We start from the raw sequence: 27,410 nt of genomic DNA, 5'->3' as shown, positions 1-27,410 counted from the left end.
AGGGAGAAATTCCATGTTGTGTCTTCTTCATGTTATTTAACTTCTTTTTTTAAATCAATTCTTATTCCTCCCAGGAAGCTAGATGCATCCAGAACTGAATGTGCTTTAAGCTCTGAATGGGTGCTGTTGAAATTCTAATTCATGTTCAATTTCTCTCTCCTCCCCACCCCCAATCTCTCTATAGAATCTTATGGCAAGAGCCTTGTATGATAATGTCCCAGAGTGCGCAGAGGAGCTGGCCTTCCGCAAAGGAGACATTTTGACAGTGATAGAACAGAACACTGAAGGGCTGGAAGGATGGTGGCTCTGCTCTTTACATGGCCGACAAGGCATTGTTCCAGGCAACCGGGTGAAACTTTTGATAGGCCCAGTACAGGATAGTCCGTCTAACCAGGACACGTCCAATTCAAGATCAATGCATCATGCCTATAACCAGCAGAAAGTCTACCAAATGCCAAGCTCACAGGCTTCAACTTGGGACCCGGTATACCAGGTGCCACCTTCCCATCTGAATCAGGGCATCTACCAGGTACCTACCGGCCATGGTCTACAGGAGCAAGATGTTTACCAAGTCCCACCATCTGTGCAGAGAAGCTTAGGTGGTACTGATGGTTCACCTTTCAACAGCAAGGTGGGTGCCTTGACCTTCAGATCTTTGTTTCAAAGCAGGTTATGTGCACTATGCAACAGTAGGGTAATAAATAAAAAGACTGAGCCTGAGGGCTTAAAAATGTATGAGTAAGAATGATGTGCTGGGTTTACACTCACTTCGCTTCTTAATGGGCTGCTATTTATCCCTGCAAATCCCCCCCTTTCCTGCTTGAACACATGCTGCACAGGGACAAGAAGAAAGGTCAGGTGCATAATGGGCACCAGACTCCACAGCAAAGGGAGACTATTCTGGGCCTGCTCCTAGAGGAGCGGCTGGTGACAGATGTGGTAACATCGTCCCACCCCCAAGGCACATCCACTCCATAACACTCCACCCAGGGCTGGCTCTAGCATTTTTGCCGCCCCAAGCAGGGAGGGGGAAAAAAAAAAAAAAAAAAGCCACGATCGGCGGCAATTCGGCAGCAGCTCTAGCGCCGCTTCATTCTATGGCGGCAATTCGGCAGGAGGTCCTTTGCTCCCAGAGGGAGTGACGGCCCCGCCGCCGAACTGCCGCCGAACTGCCGGACGTGCCGCCCCCCTCTTCATTGGCCATCCCAGGTACCTGCTTGCTATGCTGGTGCTTGGAGTCGGCCCTGACTCCACCCACTGCCCTTGTTAGCACATAAGAGTTTAGAACTCATAAGGCAGTGTGGTGTATTGCTCATTAGCCAAGCCATATTTACCTTGTGTAATTAAATAAAATGCCCAGTTTTTATGATGCACTGTCTTGATGGAGAGGTCTCAATGGGATGTGACATTTTAAAAAAAAATTAAGTGGTGACAATATGTCCCTACCTGGAAGAACAGGAAGCCAGATAATGGTGATAAGAAGGGATACTTTAATATAAAACCTAAAGTAAATATAAAACTTGGCAATTGTCTTCAGTGTACGTGCCTACTGCATGACACAGGGCACCAGCCCAAGGTGAAAGGAGGAAAAGTGTTGTAAAACCCATTTTGTTTCACATGATGTAGAACAGCTGACTGGCACAGCCATCGGTAAATAAATGCATATTAACCTGAAGCAGACAGAAGAGGGAGGGAGACTTGAGCAGGAAGTGAGGGCCCAGAAGGTGCCATAGTTTAAACTTTCATCTTGAAGTTTATACTGGCAAGAAGGTCAGGTGTTTTTCTTTCTAGACTCGGACTTTTCCATTTAGGGCCTTTGGAAAACTTCTGAGACTTTTGACTTATTATAGTTTTGTTTTCATTGCTAATGAGTAGATTTTCAAAAAAGGGAACAAAGAGTTGTGAAATCATTTCAACTCATGTTCTAGAAAGGTTTGTTTGGACTTTCAAAGTTATTCTTTTTTGGAAGAAAAGCATCATTTTGTGTGTGAGGATCTGCAGGTGGATGAAATTGCCATCTGAAAACTACTGGCTTACTTCACAGGTGGAGATATGATCTTTATTGGAGCAATTAGACTAGTTTTATTAATGGAAATCACACCTCATTTCTTCTTCCCCCATCCCTGAGACTAGATAGTAACCAGCCTCATTCAGTGACCTCTGCCTGAAGCTGTATAACTAAGCACCTTCAAAAGCAGTTGAAGGAGGCCTGGATAAATTGCCTCTTTGGAGAACATACTTGATGAGCAACTAATCTTAGTCTGAAAAACAGTTAGACCAACTGAGGCCACACTATGCTATCATTCCATGTGCAAAGCTACTCACTGAAATCAAAAGGGCATTCTGTAAGAATATCTGGTTGCAGCATGAGTATGTAAAATCCTGGGTCTGTTCAACTGTTAAATGCAAACTTCTTATCAGGATGCAAACTCAGAGGCACTAAAACACCTGTTTCCTCTAAAATTCCTGCCTAAACTTAGATTTTAGAAAGCCTGGATATGCATTTTTCTGGCTGAGTCATTTTCTAAGAAAAATAAAGACCATTTGTTTAGACTGACTTATAACATGATTAATTTAGTCTCTTGTAAGTTATGAAAGACCATCTGTACTGCATGAAGATACTATAGTCTATAAATAGTGGGCGGTATAGCAATGTATGTTTTATAAAGCATTTGATCTCCAGCACTAGACGCTACCAGCCTGCTTAGCACTGGCTGGAAAGGAATGATTCCCCTGTCAGTTCAGCCCTGCCTTCCCCTCCTGAATCACATCTGCTGGTTTATTGCAACTGAATATAACTGAAGCTCTTCTTCAGGTCCACACAGGAAGCCAGTGTGGGACTACGTGTGCTCCAGTTACTCAGGAAAGGATTATTCTAATCCTGACTTGATAGAGGTTTGAACCAACAGCCCTGATTCCTCACCCATCACACATTAACGACAGACTCAGTGGATGACAAACTCAATATCAGTGACCTCCCTTGATTAGCTGCAGACAGTGAGCATTACACATTTCCAGTTCCTGAAGTTTCCTCTGGCTGTAAATTAGCAAGACATGTTCTAGACCAAAATAATTACACTGAAATGAAAGGGAGCTGTAAGTCTGCTGGATATGAAAGGTTCTGAGATGGATCAGGGACCGAAGGATAAGGGAGAAGCTGTGGATGTGGTATACCTAGACTTTAGTAAGGCATTTGATACGGTCTCGCATGATATTCTTATCGACAAACTAGGCAAATACAATTTAGATGGGGCTACTATAAGGTGGGTGCATAACTGGCTGGATAACCGTACTCAGAGAGTTGTTATTAATGGTTCCCAATCCTGCTGGAAAGGCATAACGAGTGGGGTTCCGCAGGGGTCTGTTTTGGGACCGGCTCTGTTCAATATCTTCATTAACGACTTAGATATTGGTATAGAAAGTACGATTATTAAGTTTGCGGATGATACCAAACTGGGAGGGATTGCAACTGCTTTGGAGGACAGGGTCATAATTCAAAATGATCTGGACAAATTGGAGAAATGGTCTGAGTTAAACAGGATGAAGTTTAACAAAGACAAATGCAATGTGCTCCACTTAGGAAGAAAAAATCAGTTTCACACATACAAAATGGGAAGAGACTGTCTAGGAAGGAGTACGGCAGAAAGGGATCTAGGGGTTATAGTGGACCACAAGCTAAATATGAGTCAACAGTGTGATGCTGTTGCAAAAAAAGCAAACGTGATTCTGGGATGTATTAACAGGTGTGTTGTGAGCAAGACACGAGAAGTCATTCTTCCGCTCTACTCTGCTCTGGTTAGGCCTTAGCTGGAGTATTGTGTCCAGTTCTGGGCACCGCATTTCAAGAAAGATGTGGAGAAATTGGAAAGGGTCCAGAGAAGAGCAACAAGAATGATTAAAGGTCTTGAGAACATGACCTATGAAGGAAGGCTGAAAGAATTGGGTTTGTTTTAGTTTGGAAAAGAGAAGACTGAGAGGGGACATGATAGCAGTTTTCAGGTATCTAAAAGGGTGTCATAAGGAGGAGGGAGAAAACTTGTTCACCTTAGCCTCTGAGGATAGAACAAGAAGCAATGGGCTTAAACTGCAGCAAGGGAGGTCTAGGTTGGACATTAGGAAAAAGTTCCTAACTGTCAGGGTGGTTAAACACTGGAATAAATTGCCTAGGGAGGTTGTGGAATCTCCATCTCTGGAGATATTTAAGAGTAGGTTAGATAAATGTCTATCAGGGATGGTCTAGACAGTATTTGGTCCTGCCATGCGGGCAGGGGACTGGACTCGATGACCTCTCGAGGTCCCTTCCAGTCCTAGAATCTATGAATCTATGAATCTATGAAGGGGGAAGGAGGTGGAATAAATAAAACGTGCGTCTTTCCTAATAATCTCTATATTGTTTTGCAATTTATTTATGCTACTGTTGCACTAAGACAAAAGCACAGTAGCAACAAGATTCCAGAGCCTTTGTAAAAGAAAAGCCTAATTAAAAGGGAACTTTTTTCTGCTCTTGACTCCTTTGGCTGAATACTGAAGCAATCTCTCACCCCAAATCCGTACTCTCAAGGGATCGGTAAAACAGTCTTTAAGTATTAAAGAGAGCTTGAACACTTGATCCCAGGGCTCCTTGCTCTGACTTCTAAAATGATGAATCTCTTTTCTCAGATTTGCAACACCTGCCCCTCCTGTCCTAAGCAAGCTGCTGTGCCTGCTTTTAACAGAGACTCTGCTTGTCAGTGTGTTGTGGGTCTTAGCAATGCTACTGAATTGAAAGATATTTGCCTCTCAAAGAACTATATTATTATGCACTCTACATATATGTAAACCTTCTAACCACCCAAAATAATAGCTAGAGACAACCATACTCAAAGGAGCCTTCTAAGCAGCAGCAACATTTACACTTATACCCTTTTTGTATACAATCACCTATTTTTCTCTGTCCAAAAATGGTGTTTGGCCTCCACACAACATGTTACACAAACAACTTGGAAGCTCTCATCAGGCAGGAATCGTCTATCCTTAAGTAATAGAAAATCATCAGCAGAAATAATGTAAAGAGATAAGCCTTGCTTAGGTAACGTCTTGCTGGCAGGAATTGCAAATCAAATAAAAAAAGAAGTCCTGAGGCAGGAAAGTGTGGTGATGTAACAATTCTGGAATTTTAAGTTGTTTCGAACGTAGCTGTATCAGCTTCTCTCATAAAATGAAAATACCACCTTTTAAAAATGACCTTAAATTGCCTAAGATAATGAGGGATTGCTTAAAATATCTCTCATGAATATCCCTCATTGAGGATTTCTGGCTGAGTGGTGGTTTATAACAAAATTATCATGCTCGTAAGTGTAAAGAGTATCCAAGGAATAAGAATAAAAAGCCTTCTCTTACAAGTTTCCCTCTATCCCTGCTCTCCCTTCATGCTCTCAAAAAGATAGGAGAGTCTTGCTGTTAAGGGACAGTAGTCTGGCAGTCAGGAAACCTGGGTTCTATCCCCTGCCAGAGACTTCTGTGTAATCTTGGGCAACTTCTTGGTATCTCAGCTACCTCATCTGTAAAATATGCAGGGGTGAATTGAAGCTACATTCATTGTTTGAAAATTCCTTTGATATCATCAGTTGGAATGTGTTATAGAAGTATATGTTATATGTACAGTAGGTATAGTCATCCCCAGGTTAGTAACAGCTCTGAACACTAAAACAACAGTAAAAAAAACCCTCACTTATTCTCACTGATTTATGGCAGTGTCCACTGTCTTGGAAGAAAGGCCCGTCAGAAAATTTCTAATGAAACGTTTTCCCATTGGAAAATGGAGTTTCATCAAAATCAAAAGTTTTTCACAGGAAATGAGAGATGTCAGCAGAATTTTCTGTCAAAAAATTCAACAGAAGACAAAATCATAGAATACCAGGGTTGGAAGGGACCTCAGGAGGTCATCTAGTTCAACCCCCTGCTCAAAGCAGGACCAATCCCCAGACAGATTTTTGTCCCAGATCCCTAAATGGCCCCCTCAAGGATTGAACTCACAATCCTGGGTTTAGCAGGCCAATGCTCAAACCACTGAGCTATCCCTCCCCCCGATATGGACTAAATATGCGACTATAGTAGCTCAGTCACAGGGAGACTGCAATGCATCCTAGGAGATGTTGTCCAACCAGGGAGCAGGACCTATAGGAGAGAATGGTGCCATGAAGGATCCAGAACTACAACTCCCATGAGGCACTGCAGTGACACAAGCGGATGTCGACCCATCCCAAAACAAAACATTTCAGCATTTTCTAGTTGAAATTTTTCAGAATTTTGATCTATCAACATTTCTACAGTGGACTAAGCTAAAACAGAAAAAGGCACTCTTGTTCCAGAAGAAGAATGTACACCCAGGGGCTAATTCCAAAATAACTATTTCAAAATAATTATTCCAGAATAGCTATTTTGGTAAATTTCCAAGAGCAGACAAGCCGATAGTGGCACAGAACCACAGCTACCCCACTCTGCCATGTTCCTTGCCCTTTCCAAACCTTCTTTGCCTTCAGTGGGTTTTTTAGGCACACAAGGAATGCAGGAACGGGCCTCACCTGAGGAACTTGAATTTGCTGCTAGTTGTTTCTACTTTCTCATAGACTCATTTCCTCACCAGCAGCACCACCCTGACAGCTTTGGCCCAGACTTCAGCAGTGCAAGCCAGTTCACCAGTTCAGCCACGTTCTGACGTTTTTCCTCCCAATTAAACAACTACTGTCTTATTTGGGAGGAAACAAACAGCAGATGACATTTGTTCCAGAAATATTCTCCCTCCCCATTATTTTTTGGTTGCTTATTTGTTTCACATTCTATAAAGAGTCACACTTTGAGCATGGTAAAAAACAAAACAAAACAGCATTTATTATGCCAGCATATTTTAATATCTAAAGGGAAAAAAAAACATTTGTACTAAGTTTTGCAATCAAACAACAAATGTTTCTATTCAGACAACATACAAATATATCCTCTTTCAAAAATACCACAGTTTCCTGTGATAGGATTCATTTAAATGACTCAAAACAATAAAATTAGTCTGTTTCTTTCACTTTCATGTTGCAAATTCTACTTTGGGGATTTGTAACCTTCCTAACAAAATGTTGCTTTAGTGTTAAACATACAGCAAAACTGCAGAGTACAGCATGAACTGGAACATTAGCCACAACAGTCAGTGCTCTATTTCATATAATGTGCTCAAAGGGTGATTCCTTCCAATGTAATGCAAACTGTTTATATATATTTAAAACAAGGAAAGCATGCAATCTTTCACAATGTTTGAGTGTTTTACTATAACTTCCCATATGACAAGAGTAATAGAACAGTAATTTACAGATATAAAGCATGTGAAATTATTAGCAGTTAATCTAGCCTCCGTGGTGTTTTAGAAAACCACTGAGTGAAGAAACCCTCACCCACAAGCTGAAATAAGATGTAGTTGGAAGTTAGTCACTGATCTGACTTGTAAAGACGCATTGTGAGGCAAAGCCCACATTTTACTCAACCGTTGCTGTGTGAGTAAATAAATGAGCTCAACATTACTCACAACCTCTCACTAGGCATAGAGTTCTTCTCAATCAGTTCTATTTGGAAAAAACAGGGCATATTTTTTCTCCTGGTTACATAAAAAGAACCAACAATCTGATCCGCACTGGTGGACTCTGCATGAGCACCAGAATCTGCCCACCGAATCAGGTCATTAGTTTCAAAAAGAAAGTTTTGTTACATTTATAAAAAGTTAATGACATGTTTGGTTGGGAGGATTTAAACATTCCCCTGAAGGAAACTCAGCAGTGGAAACAGTCATGAGAACCAGAAAGAGGAGTTGACTATTAACTGAAAGTGAATCTAATCAAAAGGAACACGTCTAATTTCTAAAGGGCGTTGAAAAAAAAAAAAAACTTTGCAGGAATAGTTTTCCATTAGAAAAATTCAGTTCTATTGAAATCTAAACATTTTCTGAAATGAGGCTGATTTCAACAAAATTTCATTTTGGAGAAAAAAGGGGGGAAAGTTCCAATAATGTCAGAAAATCTTGTTTCAATATTTGTGGAATGAAACATTTTGAGTTTTCCTTTCAAAAATGACAATGTTTATTATGTATTAGAATATAAAATATAAAAAAAGTCAAATAGATCTAAACTCATGGGGGGGGTGTTAATTTTCTTGTGGAGAATTTCAAAATTTTCAGGTTTCGTTCCTAATCAGAATAAAAACAATTTTTAAAAAATTGAAATCCCCTGTGAAAGGCAATTTCCAGTTCTTCAGACAGCTCTATGCATTTCACAGTCCAAACTGGGAAAAATAGGGGGTAGCATAAGGAAATCAGTATGAGATATTTTAAGATTCATTTTTATTATTGCACTAATCCTTTAGATTTAAAAACTTGTAACACTTTGAATTATATAATGCGAAATTAAAAAAATTCAAAATGAAAACTCATTCCAGAAATGTCAAAATAGGATGTTTTGACACTGGTGGAATTTCTTCCACAACAAAAATTTCACAAAGCATTTTGATTTCAACAGAACCACATATTCCAACAAAATTTCTAGTAATATAATTATCAACAGTAAAATGTTTTGCATTCAACAAATTTTGTCTCTATATTCTCTTGTTTTGTCTTTCATTAGACAATTTAGTCTTCCCATATTAGAAAAGTCCTATCTTAAATATTTGTAGTGGGCCAGTCACCATAATATTGAGGTACTGAGTTTTGTCCATCATTAGCTAAAAACTTTAGCTCCAAACAGAATTTAAGCCACAGGCTGCTAAAGGGACTATTTGTTCTTTAGCACAAAAGTATATTTTCCCAGTGACTGATGAGCCCAAAGCATTATGAACGAGATTTATCCACCGGACCCTTCCACCCATGCACAAATCATTCACTTCAAGTACTCCAGAGTGCATGACCTCTCATGTCACAAATGTTGTGCTGCATCAGACCCTTAGTGGTTGTGGGAGTACATTGACATATAGAAATCATGAGGTCACTCAGTCTGAAATGATTAATTTTCAGAGGGGAGGAGATAAAGCCCATGTAAAGAGTGTTGGGATGAGTTTCCTCTTCTGATAATCCCCCCCCCCCGCTTAAATACTAGTTATTTAGTGCAATCTGGTGCATTTACCCCCTCCCATCCAAAAAAATAAAACCCAGCAAATTTATCTTCATAAGTATTGTTCTGACCCTCTAGCGGTATCTGTAGAAAGGAATGAACTCTATCAGAGGCCAAGAAACACCCCCTTCCTAGCCTACTCTGCAATCAAGGACTGCCTGCCTGAATCCTGCTCCTACTGAAGTAAATGGGAGTTTTGCTAATGTTGACATCAGTAGGAGCAGGTCCTGAAAGGATCAAGTCATAAAAAGCAATATGTTTTTCCAAGTGAAAATGTGGCACAAATGATTATCCTTTTTCTCTTTAAGTGCCCATTCTGCAAAGCCTGCAGATAGGGTCTTTGTATTTGATGTATGTTTGGAATCACAAGCAGCTGAAGAACAGCAGCAAATCAGAGTAGAACGATTCCAGGCTAGAGCTTCATCTGGTATAAATCAGAATAACTCCATGGAAGTCAGTAGAGTTATGTCCATTTATGCTGGCTAAGAATCAGGCCATTTAAATAACTTCATAGCGAAAAATCAGTTAGTAAGAAGACAGGCAGTACTTTAAATGAAGATTAATACATAGTTGAAAAATAACGTAATAAACTGGCAGGCCTATCCCTGAGTGACAATTAAGCAGAAGTGGTTTTCTTAGGTGAAAGTTGAAAAAGCTTGGCTGGTCAAGTTGACTGTACCCATATCACCCCTCTTCTCTGGCTTGAATCAAGGTCTGTGCATTATTTCCTTCTTTCTCTCTTCTCCCGCATATTCAGAACAAGTTACACAACTCCTGCTTTGTATTTTACAGGCTCACAGCTTAAAACGTGTTAAGCTGGCTCAAAAAGGACAAAAATCAACACTGATTTAAAAAATAAAATACTTGTATTTTTATTATGATAGCACAGATGCCCCAACTAAGATTTGTCCCCATTGTACTAAGCACTTGACAGACCCATAGTAAGGCAGTTCCTGCCCTAAAAAGCTTACAGTTTAAGCCCCCAATCCTACAGAAATGTAAACACCTGCGTGACTTCATGCACTGTGAATTAACATAATTAGAACTTACAGTGCATAAAGTTAAAGTACATACATAAGTCTTTGTAAGATTGGAACCTAAGCAGAGCAGATAGACAAATGGTGGGAGAAAAGTAAGTAGGAGTTTCTTAGGATGCATGCAGCAACATGAAATGAAACAGTTCTAGGTAGGAGTAGCATTTGTCACATCTCCTTCTTTACTAATATCTTACCATCTGAAGCCTATTTTTATGAAAATTCATATGAGAGCCTAAAAAAAATCAGAGCTATAAACTACAGAATCTCACATTCTTCTCAATTTTCCATCAGACAATGGAGCATATATCTCACTCCACCCAAGAGGAAAATGCTTTTGTTCATTTAATCTTTCCTTACAGTAGGTGTTGGGTTGATAGCATTATATCCATGTCCTAGTCCTAGCCACAAAGAAGGTACAGTACAAGAAACTGTTATGCACGCTTACCCCCCGGTACCCCGGGTATGAGTATGTCTCAGCCGTTTCTTGAAGGGACTTCATTTAGCGGTAGCTCAGTTTCCATGGCCATTAAGCAGCTATTCTCTCTGCTGAGGATACTATGAGTAAGCATTTTATGGCAAGCCACACCATCTGTCAGTTAGTGAACCTGGACTAAAAATTAGATTAGGTTAAAACTTCACTTAAAAATGGCTTTTGCAAACAGGCTGCATGTTTAACAATGGGGTTTACAGCAACTCATGAAAGGAGCCTGATATACTAGAGTTATTCTTACTTGACTATCTAAACTTCAGTGGATTGTCACTAAGGCTGGGAGACCCATTGTAGGTTATTAATAAGTAAACACACAGTTAAAAAAAAAAGGCAAGGTTACTGTTCATAATATGTATTTTGTTCATTTATTATGACAGGGAATACTGCTTTTAGTAGAGGGTAAATAAATGTCAGTTAGTGATTTGAGATCTGGCTACATTGTTTTTCTTGCAGGGAGTAAACACTAGGTTCATTTTTAAAAACAAGTGAATTTAATTAGCAAGGTTCTTTCTGTACTCCTATTGTCTTCAGACACCAGTTTTTCACACATGTTCTTGCTGCTCAAATGAGCCAGCAGTTCCCAGAAGAAAATTGTTAAGTAGATGCATTTCCCTCTGTCTATTTGGAGTGCGGTGAATTTTCCCGATGACTCATGTCATTCTTTCCTTCAGAGGCCCAGAAAGAGTTAAAGATAGTGGGGAAACCGTTTCATTTCAAATTCCCTTTCTCACGTAATTTCCTTGTATTCTCCTTGATTGTTTGCTTCTCTTTGCAAAACAAAAGTGGACCAGGTGGCTGTTATGTAACCTTCCAGGGGCCTGGGAAAGACTGTACCAGCAACTGCAGTTTTTGTTCTGAACACATTTACAAAAGCACTTTTACCACACAGGCAGCTGCATGTTTTCTTTCATTTACTTACTTTTTCTAGCCATCTTTTCTGCCTCAAAGCTTTAGACTTTCCCAGTTTCTCATACAACTATCAGACTCTTCCTCTTCAACCTGTGTCTTTCCTCCATAGTAGGGCCATGCCAGTGGTAAATTGCAGCTGATTTCAATAGAAACAAGATTGGGCCAGGGAAGAGGAGGAGCAGCAGGCACAGATTAACCTGACCGAAAGGGGGGCGTGCAGCACTCCCACTAGCATCAGTGAGCATTGTGAAGTTAGCCCTTCAGATAAGAATGCAAATGTCCTTTTGTCATATTTTTTAATAAAGACTGTTACCCCTCCACCATATTTAACACCAAACTGCAGGAGTCAGTGGGGCTCTGTGGTGAAAGCCTGGGAGTGGGAATTAGGACACCTATGCTTTATTTTTAGCTCTGCTCTCTGTGTGACTTTGGTCAAGTCACTTTACATGCCTGTGCTTCAGATTCCTCACTGGTAAAGCAGGACAAAGAGATGTACCCACCATTGTAAAGCACTGAAATAATGCAGAAGTGCTAAGGAAATAAACCCAGTTCTGCTCTCAGTCAGGGCAGTGTATATCCAAAGTAGTTCCATTGGCATTAGTGGAATTATTCTAGCTTTACACTAGTGAAATTGAGAATAAAATTTGGCCCAATGGTTTATAACATTTTCCATGAAAAATCAGCTTCACTTTAAAACCCTCCATCTGCAGGAATCATGAAAATGTGCCTGTTTATATCTGATTTAGGAACATTATGGTACTTTTCCTTCCATTTTAATGCTGAGTATTTAATGCTGGAAAGGCTTTTCCCTTATGTGTAAGGAAAAGGGATTTAATGAACCACAGAACTGGATACTTTACAAAGTACATGCATATTCAGCTCTTTTTTCTGGTTAAAGAACACACAACTGGCATGGAAAAGACTCTAGCAATTGCTTTCAGAGGAGCATGGCCCTCAGCAAGAACAGAATAAACTTCCAGCTCAATTGTCTTTGTTTTTAATGCTGTGAGTTTGCTGTATGCTCACTACATGTTTTACCAGAGCCAAAGCTGGTCCTTGTTAGTTGCTCTGAATAGATTAAATGTGGGGATAGATAGTTTGTGGGCTCACCATCTGTTTCTTTTAATGCGTAAACAAGGAAAATTGCTGGTTTGAAAGGCAGGATTTTTCAAAGCCAGATGACCACAGGCATTCTTGAGAAAAAAAGACAACCTAGAGTTCATTGACATTTGTCAGGAAGTAAATTCCTAAACACCAGAAAGGGCCACTAGCCGTACCCGGGGGAGATAAAAGAGGAAAGGTTTTCTTATACTGATATTGCCTTTCTTCTGAGGTCTTTAACATTAAATTACAAAGTACTATTTTGGCTTTTAAAAACAGGGCCGGCTCCAGGCACCAGCCCACCAAGCTGGTGCTTGGGGCGGCACCTGAGGGGGGCGGCGCGGCGCTCCGGCCCGAGAGCGGGGCTGCGACTGGCTCGCCACCCTCCCCCCGGCGCTGCCTCTGGTAGCCGGGGAGAGCGGAGCCCCGGCGGGGCTCGCCGCCCTCCTCCCGGTGCAGCCTCTGGCCGCCGCGGAGAGTGGAGCCCCGGCGGGGCTCTCCGCCCTCCCCCTGGCGCAGCCTCTGGCCGCCGCGGAGAGCGAAGCCCCAGCGGGGCTTGCCGCCCTCCCCCCAGCGCTCTCCGCCCTCCCCCCAGCGCTCTGGCCGCCGGGGCTCCGCTCTCCCCTGCGGGGCTCGCCGCCCTCCCCTGCGCGGGGGTGCGGGGGGGTGGCGGGAGGCTTTTTTGCCTGGGGCGGCAAAAAAGCCAGAGCCGGCCCTGTTTAAAAAGTAAAGATTAAACAATTAGGCCAAGATTTTTAAAAGCGACTTGTGATTTTGGTGCCCTCATCACTGTAAAAGGGTCTGATTTTCTGAAAGTGCTGAGCATCCACCACCCTCAGAAAATCAGGCACTAATCACTTTTGAGAGACCTTATTCCCACCCATTGCAGATTATCTGAATTTGTGAAACAGCAAGGGAGCAAACACACAATAAAAAGGATACTGCATCACAAAATGTACTTGGCTTATTTCATTTTGACAAGTCTAGTTTGGTTTTAGTTACTAAGGATCATACATCATAATGTATTAGTTATGTACAGCAGTACATTGGGTAAAAAGAACAGGCATTTAAGTTAATTTAAGACCTTGTTACAGTAGACAACTATTACAGCTTTTTCTGAGAAATGTGGGGAGAACTCTGTGGTGTGCTGTAAAAGAATAATTGGATGTACAAGATTCTACTGCATGACAGAGATTGTGGTTTTGAGGATATGCTTCTCCTATAAATGTTTGGAGATACAATACAGCTTTTGTGCTATGTATACATCATCCTATAGAGGGTTGGGATGTCATTTAAACTGATACATTGCCATTCAGGCATATAATTTCAAGAACATAAAATACTGTTAACAACAACAGACTTTTGTTTGTTAATAGCCGCACATAAAATCCAAAATGATGCGGTTTAGGGCTCGATCTTGCAAGCCCTCAGTGCCTGAAACTGTCACTGATATCAATGAAGTCCATTTATGGAGGACTAGCAGCACTGGGAATCTAGCGTGCCTACTTTCAAATACAGTTTGGCTGCTATATGGCTGACTCCCAGTGCCCTTTACTGTAAAACAGCAGTTAAGAATTAAGAAACTTTGAATTTCAACAATTTAGCAATCACTCGCCGCCCCTCCCCAGGGCTGCACTGGTATCTTTGGCTGAGTTCCAGAGCACTACAATTCTTCAACCCTGCGGCTGAGCATTTCCCCCATAATCTAGTAAGCAGCCTGACGTCAGAGTTTTCACATTAGAGAAAGGATTAAAGATGATGGCTACCCAGGGAACAACCTTTTGTTTCTAATTTGCAATGTCTGCTCTACTGGAGGATCATTGTAAAACCCTGGGGGCTTATTATTGATGCAAAATAGGCACTGCAATTTAGAAACCCCTGGGAGGGACAGTGAGTAAACATGGTTAAAAGTCGAGTCCTTTGATTCCAAGGTATTTCTCTTACACTATGGTGCTCAGCATTACTATGGAAACCTGTTAGTAGGCCAGGTGAGGTTCATTGTGTTTGCATTACATTAATACCTGTCTTTGACTGGTGTTTGGTGCCACACTTGGAATTCTACACAGCATCTGCCAGTCTAGTAAAAGTAAGCTAATAATGCCTTACATTCATATCATGCCTTTCGCCCTAAAGGATCCCAAAGCACATTGCAAACTATATATATTGGCCAGATTCACTCCAGGATCTGCTCCAGCGTCCCCTGATGGCAGAAAGACCGCATGAAGAAAGGGTAGATTGCTATTCCCCCTACCCCACTTCCCCAGGGAGTCCACAGGCAGACAACACAGCCCCAGAAGTGTGTAACCGTGGCCAGGGATGAGTAATGACCAAAGTGATCTCTTATGAAAAAGTCCTGTAGAATTTAATGGCAAGTGAGAACGTTCTCATAGGTTTTCTGTTTAATCGTCCGATAAAATTTAATGGAGAATTCTATTCCTGATATAGAATTCTATAGGAAAGAGATCCTCCTCTATTAAATTCTATAAGTTTTTACATTAATTTCTATAGAACCTATTAATTTCACCTCTATTAAATACCCGCCTGGCATCCTAGTGGAAATCAGAGCCTCCAGTGGAAATTTAAACCGTTCGAGCCTGCCCCCATCCTCTGGCAGAAACCCAAGGGTAGGGCAACGATGAAAGTACCAAGTATCAGAGGGGTAGCCGTGTTAGTCTGAATCTGTAGAAAGCAACAGAGGGTCCTGTGGCACCTTTAAGACTAACAGAAGTATTGGGAGCATAAGCTTTCGTGGGTAAGAACCTCACTTCTTCAGATGCAAGTCATGAAAGTATGAAAGTACCATTTACCATCCCCCAGAAGTGAATGCTACTCCTCTATCCTCCCAGGCCATCTTAACTTCCTTACATCAGCCAGGTTGAATCCGGCCCAGGCTATTCAGGAATGACATCAGCCCCCTCTGCGGAGGAATTCAGCAGCTGTTTAACGGTGCAGAGGAAAATGCCACAAAACACGTAGGACAGGAAGTGAAGAAGAACAGTGTATTCCATTGAATTTGCAGGGAGAATAGAGATATGCAGAGTGTAAACATCAGGGACTCAGTCCTGCAATCCATAGTTAGGCAAAACTCACAGTGGAATTTGGCTAGGCCACTGGGACTTACTCCTGTAAAAAGTGTTGTTTGATCTTTACCAACAGTGTGCTCAGGAATTCTGTTTAATAGCTCGCCTACATTTACAAGGAAAATTAAGTGACCCTTGTTCACAATTCTCCTCAGCTGAACCTGAAACCATTTCTTGTACAATCCTATGACATTCTGTCATTGTGTGTCTTTGTTCTGCACTGTATATTTCTTTACTGGAGCTAAATTGTACAGACAGAATTTAGAGTATATCACTATTTCCACTATAAACACTGTTTTTCAGGGAGTTATGTAACAACATTTCTTTTAAACCAAACTATACTGAACTCTTGCCATGCAGATGGTTGTCCCAGATGTAAGGTATTTATTTTTAACCACATTTTATTTGAAGTAAGTGTGGGCAGTTTATGGTTTTGAAAACACAAGCAATGTAAATTCTCACCATCACAGAGACGGTTTTGCACATAGTGTAGTTCAAGAACAGCTTAAATTTTCCAGTCTGTTAGCTGCTAATGTGGACTAATTACACTTAAGCCCCAAGAGTAAATTTCCTGCTTTAGCATCTTCCATTTAAAGGAGCTTCAAAGCCACAACAAATGCTCCATTGTTTAGGACTTGCTCACACAAGTAGTCCTGCTGAAGTCCCTGGGCCACTCACATTAGTAAAGGTTGAAAGATTAGGATTTTAGGCCCAGATCCTCAAAGGTATTTAGGCACCTAACTCTCGTTGTAATCAGTTGGTACCTAAGTATCTCTGAGGCCAAAGATTAGGATCATAGAGCCTGATCCAGCAAGGAATTGAGCACCAGTCGAGGTTACTCAACTCCTTAATAAAAAACTACTGCAGGAGCATTTTAAACCAGTGGCAGAGCTGCTCAAAGAAGAAATAATGGTTTCATTGTAACCAATAAGTATCGTTTTGGAATACAATTTAAAAAAAACATCAGATGTCTGTAGGGACTTTCATTAATAAAATTGCCAGATAAAAAGTGTAGAAGTTAATAACACTGGAATGTTTGTGTAGAGAAGCATATCCAATTACAGACAGAACATGCTGAGTGCCTCAAGTAATTTTGTTTTCATCTCCTTCTCTTTTAACCCACAGGTAGTAACTCCAGTCAGAACAGGACAAGGTTATGTTTATGAGTTCCCTTCCAAATACCAGAAAGATATCTACGATACCCCTCCAGTTCGTCCTTCCCAAGGGGTACGTACCAATAAAACGGTCAGCGGCATTGAAAAGCTACAAAAAGTCTTTCCATTTTATCTGCAGTTGAAGTGCAGGAGACATTATGTCATTCCAAAGTGAAAATATTTTTCAATTAGGGCAGGTCTACGCTACTGCTGATGTCAAAATAACATGTTATTCAGGGGTGTAAAAAAGCCACCCCTCTGAATGACTCAAGTTACACCAACCTAAGTGCTGACGTGGACAGCGCTATGTCGGTGGGAGACGCTCTCCTGCCGACACAGCTACCGCCTCTCTCCTGTCTGCATATAGGGTCGTCACCAGGCATGCTACAGCGGTGCGGACTCCGATGAGATGTCCTTTTCTATGTCATTGTGCACTAAATGCATTTGATGTTAAGATCTGGCAGTACACAAACATCAAAATCACATTTACTTGCCAAGGGATACGATTCATTGTTTTGGTCCAACAAAATACCCAAACAGAATAAATATGTTGCCAAAGAAAGTGTTTTCTCCTTCTGTTATTGCACAGTTGGCACTAGTTTACTTAGTAAGAGCACAGTTGTCCCCTGTACTAGCTACTTCCATGGAGGAGGTTGTTCTTACCAAATGTCCGCTAGATTATTTTCCTGATACTGGATTGGGCCCCTACTCCTGAGAATAACCAGGGAAATTGGCCCCCAAAGCCCAGGAATTTCCAGGATATAGAAACCCAGGAACTATGCACTCCCTGTCTGCTCACCAGGGCCCCTTGACAACACAGCTTCTGCAGGAAATGTGAAACTAAAGCTCCCCCTCAGCAGACGCCCCTGGCGTACCCCTCAGCATTCAAAACTGCCAACGCACCAGAGTCACAAATGACCAAAACGTGGAACAATCATCATGCCATAATGGACAGATTACAGTGTTTGTTTTAAATATGTTTCCTCACTGTATGCATTACGTAAACAGGTTTTGTGAGATTATAACCCAGGCGGCTCGAAGACGTGGGAGTTTGGCGTGAGAAGTGGGAAGGAGATTTGGAGGGGAAGGAGTGGTTCCTGATTAGGGTTCTCCCAATAATATTAATTCTGGAAGCTGCATAGAAATTAATTCAGGCCCAGGGCTCTGCTCTACCCCTCCCCCAGTACAATTAACATAACACCGGCTGTCCCTAAAAAAGATTAATTCAGGCCACTCCTACCCCTCTGCAAGATTCCATTGCTCCTGCCCTGCCCCCGCAGAGGTCCTTGCTGCATTGATAGCCCTGAGCCATGCTCCTCTCTAAGAAGCAGAGAACGCAAGCCCAGGAGATGACCATTGTTTTCCACTAGAGGAGGGGGGAAGTTGGAGGGAGCGAGCTGGACCAGCACACTTCTCACAGCAAGGAGAGCCCACCCCCCCTTGAAGAACCCAGCAGGTCAGGGTTTTTGCTTCCCAGCCCTTCTTTAAATAGTGTGTGTGTGGGGGGGGCAGTCTGCTCACTCCCTATTCATCCCTCCCCACCCCAAAAAGCTTGTTAGTTCCTTGGCTTGCTTCTTCCCTGAGACCACTTGCCTGCTCGTCAGGGACAAGGAGCAGAGAAGAGCAGGAGCCCGAGAGCTGCCAGAGGAGAGTCTCCTTTTCCTTTCTCCACCCCTTGCTGTTGCTGCCTGTCCTTGCAGTGCATCACCTGAGAATGCAGTGCAGCAGGACAGGGAGGCAGAATCCTCTGTAATGCAGCACCTACCACACCATGTAGTACACTTAAAAGGTCTGGTCCCTGCAATCTTCTCAGCAGGGTGGCCCACTTCACCAAGTGGGGCAATGGGTACATAATCTGACAAGGTCAAGCATTAAGTCTCAAAGGTTTTGGGAGCGAGTGACAATGATGCCACAGAGAGCAGTTATCCCCCCCTCAACACCACCGTTGCCATCTCGGAGATACAAAAACCCAGGATATCAGGAATGATCCTGAGCCCCTAAAGCTGGACATCTGGCAGTGTATACTGAGCACCCTTACAGATTTCCCAGTACAGCTACCTCAAAAAAGGGTGATCCTGGGTCCCTGTGCCCCCCACCACCTCCCACACTGCATGTATCAAATCTTGTGACGCGTACCTGCCATTGTGGCAATCTCTTCTTCTGTCTCCACCCCAGTAGAGCTCTGTCATGATTCAGTCCCCTCTGCATCTGTAAATAAGGAGAGGATGAAGGGGGTCCTATGTGCAGATCTTGATTTAACTTTGTGACTGGAATTCAAATGAAGTGTTTCCATTCAGAAACTTCATCTGGCCAGCCCACAGTCCACACAATCCCACTAAAGGGAGCTATCACAAGCATATTTGTCTCTCAGGGTACGTCTACACTACCTGCCGGATCGGCGGGTAGCGATCAATCTATCGGGGATCGATTTATCGCGTGTAGTGTAGACGCAATAAATCGATCCCCGATTGCTCTCCCGTCGACTGCTGAACTCCAGCAGTGTGAGAGGCGGAAGCAAAGTCGACGGGGGAGCCGCGGCCATCAATCCAGCGCCGCAAGGACGCGAAGTAAGTAATTTTAATTCGATCTAAGATACGTCGACTTCGAAGTTGTGTATCTTAGATCGATATCCCCCCCCCCCAGTGTAGACCAGGCCTCAGTGCCCACCCTGCAAGCCTCCTCATACACAAAAGCGAAAGCCCTGCTCTTCTTCTTCCTTCTATTTCAAAGTAAATAAAATGTGAGAGAACTCATCTGAAATCACAGCTATCATGGGATGGCTCTATTTTCTGTAACAGGTTTATTCTCTCTTCAGATATATGACGTTCCCCCTGCATCAGTTAAGGGGCCTGTGCATCCAGTCCCAATGGGAGAGGCAAAAGCTCAAGGGGTGTATGATATACCTCCTATAAAAGGGGTAAGTCTGATGCAATTTCAGTGGATCATACATGAATTTTCATGTCAGACTGAAGACGTGTTTAGACATAAAAGTGCATATGACACTGAATAAGGGTATTGAATTCTAGTACTTTAAACATTCCCTCAGGCTTTTTACACATTCATTAAAGCTTTGTAACATAATTACTAACCTCATGTAGGGTAACTATAAATTAGAGCTAAAGCTACATTTAGGAGAAAACCTTAGGGTGACCAGAAAGCAAGTGTGAAAAATCGGGACGGGGGTGGGGGGTAATAGGCACCTATATAAGACAAAGCCCCAAATATCGGGACTGTCCCTATTAAATCAGGACATCTGGTCACCCAATTCCCCCTCCCACTGCCCTGCTTATAAAAGATTTAATGTTCATTTTGATGGAAATGAACATTGTTTAATTAGTAAGAAAATTGTGACTTCATGAAATCCAGGGTGAAAGTCTGGCTCCATTGAAGTCAGTGACAAATCTTCCATTGAATTCACTGCGGCCAGGATTCCCTACCCTCTCTGCCTTTCCCCTGAATTTTAATTTAATGCTAGTTCCATTGAAGACGTCTTTGCTATTTTACCTTTGCGCTCATGGCTTGCTTTCTGCATTTCAGATCTATGATGTTCCTGCATCTGCATGCAGAGAGGATACAAGCCTGAGGGAAAATTTGCTGGATTTCTCTTCTTCAGTGAACCATAATGCAAGACTAGAAGGAGTGTATGACATCCCTCCTCCCACTACCAAAGAACTTAGCAAGAAATTTACCTCTGACGTCCCCCTACCTAATGATTTATTGTCATGCAAACATAGCCTATATGACATTCCAGTGAGCCATCAAAATCAATTTCTTGGTCAGCAGATTGCTCCTCAGAAGGATGTATACGATACCCCTCGTGGAGTTCCATTTCCTGGACAGCAGTCGGGATTCAGCAAAAGTCTAAATCCAGAGGGAAGGGAAGGTGTGTATGATGTGCCACCACAGACTACACAAGACACTAAAGGATTGAAAGATGTGACAGATGGGATAAATAGATTGTCTTTCTCCAGTACGGGCAGCACTAGGAGTAACATGTCTACATCTTCCACAACTTCAAAGGAGTCATCTTTTTCAGCCTCGCCTTCTCAGGACAAACGATTAATACTAGATCCAGACACAGCCATAGAGAGACTTTATTGGCTTCAGCAGACAGTGGAGACTGTGGTCTCTAATCTTATGGCCTTTGTTAACACAGACTGGCGGTCTTATGGGTACATGGAGAAAAATATCAATGAAATCCACACTGCCGTGGAGAAAGTAGAGCAGTCGTTGGTGGAGTATCTTCAGTTTGCAAAAGGAGCAACAGCCAATGCTTCCTGTCTCTCAGAAATCAATCTCCATAACAAAATGAGAAGGGAGCTGCAGAGACTGGAGGATTCTCACCAGATCTTAACCCAGACCAGCCATGACCTGAATAGCTACAGCTGGTCATTGAACATCTTGGCAGTCAACAAATCCCAAAACAAATGTGATGATCTAGACCGATTTGTTATGGTGGCAAGGACAGTCCCAGATGATGCCAAGCAATTGACCACCACTATCAGCATCAATGCAGAGATGCTATTCAAACAGGTATCAGGCAGCTCACGTTTAAAGAATGTTTCAGAGAACATTATGAACACAACTGACTATGCATACAACAGCCCCCAGAATCAGTTGTTACACCACAGAGAGAAAACTCAGGACCACGGCAGTTCTTTTCCCCCATTTCTGAGTAAAGACCAGCATCCCCCTGGTATCACTAATGAGGGCTCTGAGAAGAGCTGGATGGATGATTATGATTACGTTCACCTACAGGTAAGCGAGCCAGACACATTGTTCTGCTCAATGCAGATTAAGATTTGTTGCATGCTCCATTCTGTAAGAACCCGTCCTGACAAGACAGGAAGCAGACTGTCACACCAAGATACACTTGAAATTCCTTTTCTTTTTTTTAATGGATGAATATCAAAAGTTGCCTAAGAAACTTCATTCAGCCCAGACTGCACATTGGGTACAGATTTTAAAAATTAGTTTGAATCCCAAGAATGGGATTCCCAAGAATGAGATTCAAATCGGACTACTCTACATAATGGCTGTAGCCTATCACCAACATAACATTATCCGTTTCCTCTTTGTTCTTTTGTGGGTGTGCTACAAATTAAGGTGGCAATACAAGGAGGTACATTTGCCACACTGTCCACGGGCATTTAATCATTAACTTTAGAGAATTACCGTTTGACACAATATCTATTTTTATCTTGTGCCAAACAGGGAAAAGAGGAGTTTGAAAGACAACAGAAAGAGCTTCTAGAAAAAGAAAATATCATCAAGCAGAACAAGATGCAGCTGGAGCATCATCAGGTATGTCCAGTCAGACACAGCTGTCAGACTTGGAAGGTAGCGTGCAGGCCATTTTGTACCACGAGATGTGTCAGCCGAATAAAAGAGAAGGAGCTCATCTCTCAGCCACTTAATGGTGGATTAGCAACAAAGGAGGCAAGGGTGTCCACTCTCCCCTCAGAGTCGGAAGTGGTTAGCATGCGGGAGAGTTTCCCACCATCCTCTCTTATAGATTTTCTTCAGTCCTGGAGGCACTAAAGAAAACAGGAACCTCTATGACAATTTAGTCCTTTCAGACTCTTGGAGATAGCCTGGGAGTCAGCATCGTCATCTCGTTCATTACCTTGTTGCCATTAGATAGCAGAACTGCAGCTCTTCCTGTGTATTTGAGAGAGATCTCCTCTGCTGGGAAGAGATCTGTCCCCTGAAAGCACATTCAAACATGTCTGTTCAAGAGGTTAATTCTTTTTATAGCACCTAGAAGCCCCTCTGTACTAGGCACACTATATACACATAGGCTGCATCTACACTACACACCACTGGTGATAGCATGTAGCGTATATGAAAAGCAGGCTCCATCCACACTGGCTGAACCTTTCCCAGCTGTCTCCCCCTGCTGGCATCTTTCCCTGCTGCCTCCCTCCGCCCGAGTCTTTCCATGTGGTGGGGAAAGATTCTAGCACCTGGGAGATGGCAGCACCTTTCCCCAGTGCCTCCTGGCTGCAGGCGTCTTTCCCTGAGGTGGAGAAGGGCTCCAGCAGCGGGGAGCTGGTAGAACTTTTCCCTGCAGAAGTGGGAGGGGAAGGCTCCAGTCATGAGCAGGCAGTGGGACACTACACTGCTAAAAACAGCAGTGTAGATAGGGAGGCATGGCCTGGGCAAGTAGAGAGAATATAGGGTGTGCACTTGTATACATACCCACACCCTTCAGGTGTGTCTTTACTCTATTTGCCAAAGCCCAGGCCTCATGGTCTACGCTGCTATTTATACCTGTGCTGGGGGGCTACACACATATATACTCTACCCACCACCAAAAAGAAGCATGCAGCTTAGACATACCCATAGTAAGAGACCAGTCCTCTTCCACAGAATTTATATAGGAGGGGAAATAGAGGCACAGAGCGGTGAAGTGACTTTTCCAAGGTCACACAGCAGGGAAGTGGCAGAGCCAGAAACTGAACCTCGGTCTCTTGAGTCCTAGTCCAGTGCCGTACCCACTGGCCCACATGGAATACAAGTATAGGTTATGCACACCCACTGTCTAAATCCGTACATCACTACATTAAAAAAAAATCTTAGTATAACTTTAAAATTATTTTTTAAACACCAAAAAGATCAGGAAACAAAATGTTAATGCTGTCGTAGTAATAGTAACTCGCCAACATGCTGACATAAAATGTACAATTTTCATAAATATAAAATATTAACAAATTTAGTAACCAAAAATACTCCATATGTGCAATGTGCAAGTGGTAACCTTGATTTTTGCATTTCCTGACTTGTGAGCATTTAAAGCTGTAATCCTAACATAACATTAATGTAAGGTTTTGTATTTAAATTTCCCTGTGAGTTTTTGTTTGCTTGAAGAGCAATGAGGAGCTCAAAGATTAAGGTTTGATAGCTCACGATCATGCATAGATAGAAGTGTCAGCTATTTATCATAGGAGAGATTCTCAACTGGATGGACAGCAACTGTTTCTGACTCTGTAGTGTCCCAATATATCAGTTCTTAAAACCATTATCTTTTTAGATATAGCAAAGCTATTTTAGATTGTTATGACTTCTCTGGTCCTGTGTAGTTGGACTCATGTGTAGTAGGAAGTAGGGTCCAAAGATGTCCCAATAAATTTTTAGAAGTCTTCAAAAATGTCTACAGTAGTTTTCCTATATGTGACATATACAGATATACATGATGGTACACTCTGGTATAAAGGATTAATTGGCTCCCACTTAGATGAGCTATGTAAGTTACTTGTGAGTAACATACCCAAACCAAATCATTTACACACTATGGGGATAGTATTTAGAAACTGTGCTTGCAGCTAGTGTACAGGGTATTAAGAAATCAGTGTGAAATGTATTTGCGTTTATCAAAGGCAGGATAGGTTTGTGAATTATAACGAGGTGATGTGATGTGTTAATAGTTCTTTGAAGAGACTCTTCTCTTTGCCGTTCAGATCAATCAGTTCCAGCAACTGGAGCAAGAGATCACAAAGCCTGTGGAGAATGACATTTCAAAATGGAAGCCGCCTCAGAGTCTTCAAACTGCAAGCAGCACTGTGAGCTCTCAAGACCGAGAGCTGCTCTTCTTTTATTCTGACCAGTGCGAGACTCATTTTGTTTCTCTCCTAAATGCCACTGATGCCTTTTTTAACTGTGTCAGTGCTGCTCAGCCACCAAGGATGTTCGTCGCTCACAGCAAGTTTGTCATTTTAAGCGCTCACAAACTGGTGTTCATCGGGGACACGCTCACAAGGCAAGTGACTACTCAGGATATCCGCAGCAAAGTGATGGACTCCAGCAACCAGCTGTGTGAATTGCTAAAGAACATTGTTATGGCAACCAAGATGGCTGCTTTGTATTATCCCAACCCAGCTGCCCTGCAGGAGATGGTCGACCGAGTAACAGAACTGTCTCATCACGCACAGCTGTTTAAACGCTCTCTGGTACAGATGGCATCATTCTGAAACAAACAAAATGGAATCCAATCAATGGACAGTAAAAATTATTTTAAAAAACTGGAAATATGTCCTAGTTTATGTAAATGTTATCAATTTTTGTAAATATTTTATATGAAATATTTTAAATACATTTTTATGGATTAGAAAATCTAAAATTCAGGGATCTGGGGGTATATCTGTTTCCCTATTATGTTTTTAATATACATATATATATGTATACACTGCATATATGTATATGTTGCTACATTCCATAAGACACCATTATGTAAGCACCTTAAAAGTATGCATCAGTTAAGTGGTGCATATCACTGTATATACTGCCTGGTTTTCAATATATCCGTTAACTGGATGCTGTCACATGGACAAGGCTGGCAAATCTATTTGTAGCAATTCATGATGTAGATGTAATAGTTCTAATGGAACCCCAATCCCTTCCCAGAACCTACTTGATTTGAATTAATTTAGTAAAAAATTAACTGTACCCTCAATTTTATTTTGCATACAGGAGTCATTTTGAGCAGTGTATATATATATAAGTTACATAACAGACAATAAACCAAGGCTCAAACCAGCGGGGCAAAAATCATCCTCATATTGCATGATAGACAGAACCTCCTCACGAGGAGCAGGAAGGATTGTATATATTTAAAAATAATGTCTTAATGCCACAAAATATTTAAAAAACCTGGAAGAATTCCCAACAATATAAATTCACATATGTTTATCCCACCTTTCCTTGCATTTGCAAATAATGATATCTGTCAGACTTTAAAGATGTATTTTTTTTTGCAGACCTAGGGACTTACTCAGAGTTGCTGAATGTCCCTAAATCTTGCTGACATCAGTGGATTCTGAAAGTACACAACATCTCCCAAGATCAGGCTTAATGAAAATGCATGGCATCATAATTCCCCATGAAAAGGCTTAATTTGCCATCAATTTTGGAACATCTGATTAAAACATCTGTAATTTTAGAGGAGAAAATAGCACTTATCTCTATGACAAATTCTTATGAATCATTTGCACTTTTGCAGCTCTGAGCTTCACTCAGATTTTGGACTTTTTCCAAATTTTCTTTCCCGACCTACGAACACACCATGGGTCTCCTGGGCTACATAGTCACCAAAGCAACACCCTATATTTAAAGGGGTAATTCCATATGTAGCAAACACAACAATGACTTGACCACAGGTCACATTACATGACCACTCCTAAATGTGGAGTAGTGGCAATCAGGCTCCAGGGAATGAGGTCCAGGTGATGCTCAGTGGACTTCTGATTTAAAACAAAAATATTGTTACCCAAGTTTCCTTGTGATAATTCAGGCTACAGTCCCAAGTCTTTATGTATTCTGAGTGTTTGCATAAGAGACCAGCCTGGTGGTAAATACAAAATCACACCATGTAGAATACCTAGTCAGGAGGCACTTAAGTAAAGTCTTTCTTCACAAAAGGATGTCTGGTATTTTTATTCCAGCCTATGTCTAAACACGTTCTCCAGTGCATGCCTCATTGCAGTGCATTTGTTTATCTTGGATAACAGAACTGCTTAACCAGCAAATGAAGTTATGCTTTCCTAATACATTGTCTCAGAGTGATGACTGCTCATCACTGAGAGTTACCATAATGTTGTTTCCAGAGGGCTCCCATTAAAGCCAGTGGGAGTTCAGAGAGACTTCAGCAGCAACAGAATCATACCCAGCACTTGCATCAGATATAATATTGAAAGCTCTTCTCCGTTTTACAAGAGGAGAGGAATAATTATCCCATTTAAACAAAATAGGATTGCCAAAAGATACCAAAGAATCCACTTGAACCTGTTTTGTATTTGTGTTATTTGGGATTTTTCTATTTTTTTCCATTGTAATATTTTTAGAAAGTGACAAAGTGTTTTAAACTTTAGCCATCATGTCAATCACTTTTGAGTTTTCAAAAGGGGGATTCCTTTTATGGCAAACTTATATTATTGTTTACTTGTTACCTTGTACAGAGTATTTTTAAAATCATTAAATATACAAAGCTTTTTTTAAAAAAAAAATTATGTTAACTGGTTTTCTTCCTCCTTTGCAATTCTCTATGAACTGTGGAAGCAAATGTTCCAGGCTAAAGCTGTTGTGAGACAGAGTGCTTATGTTCCCGCCCCTAAAGAGTGTAGAAAAGTCAATGAAACAGTAATTAAACAAGCTGCTATCAAGAAAGAAGAAACTAACTAGAAAGGGTTTAGGGGAATTTGGTCTGTAGTGATCACTCTTTATAGGGTGAAGTTCAAATCATCCATAGGAAACCCAAGTAGACTGGCTTTGTATGAGTAACCAGTGTGGAGATTGAAGGGGTGATGAAAATCTCTACTAGTCCAGAGGAAGTTGGTGGAGCACTTGTGCAACTGGCCTGCAGCGGCTACCATGCCTCATAGATAATAAAAACAGCTACAGGCTGCTGCTCTCCTCATCTCCCTGCAGGGTTTATGGTCAGTGGATGCACAATATTTGTGGGCCCATTTGGCCACTTCCCTATCTCATTCACGAAGCCCCGGTGTATCATCCCACAGAGACGGCAG

General features: G+C 41.8%; 1 protein-coding gene across 1 annotated transcript in view; it reads left to right on the top strand.

Annotated features, from left to right (window-relative positions):
• NEDD9 (neural precursor cell expressed, developmentally down-regulated 9) overlaps positions 1 to 26,862 on the top strand; it is a 49,389-nt gene extending 22,527 nt beyond the window's left edge. Inside the window, exons 2-7 of the mRNA XM_024199143.2 lie at positions 185 to 631; positions 16,862 to 16,963; positions 19,706 to 19,807; positions 20,428 to 21,648; positions 22,105 to 22,194; positions 24,351 to 26,862. Coding sequence (XP_024054911.2) covers positions 185 to 631; positions 16,862 to 16,963; positions 19,706 to 19,807; positions 20,428 to 21,648; positions 22,105 to 22,194; positions 24,351 to 24,860 — 2,472 coding nt within the window. The 3' untranslated portion in view covers positions 24,861 to 26,862. The remainder of the gene's footprint in view (positions 1 to 184; positions 632 to 16,861; positions 16,964 to 19,705; positions 19,808 to 20,427; positions 21,649 to 22,104; positions 22,195 to 24,350) is intronic.
• Positions 26,863 to 27,410: the final 548 nt, after the last annotated feature.

This window comes from Terrapene carolina, unplaced genomic scaffold, assembly GCF_002925995.2.
Source record: "Terrapene carolina triunguis isolate 2854851 unplaced genomic scaffold, T_m_triunguis-2.0 Scaffold58, whole genome shotgun sequence".
In the NCBI taxonomy this organism is placed as follows: Eukaryota; Metazoa; Chordata; order Testudines; family Emydidae; genus Terrapene; species Terrapene triunguis.
Note: the sequence above shows the minus strand (reverse complement) of the source record. Positions and strands in the feature narration are given on the sequence as shown.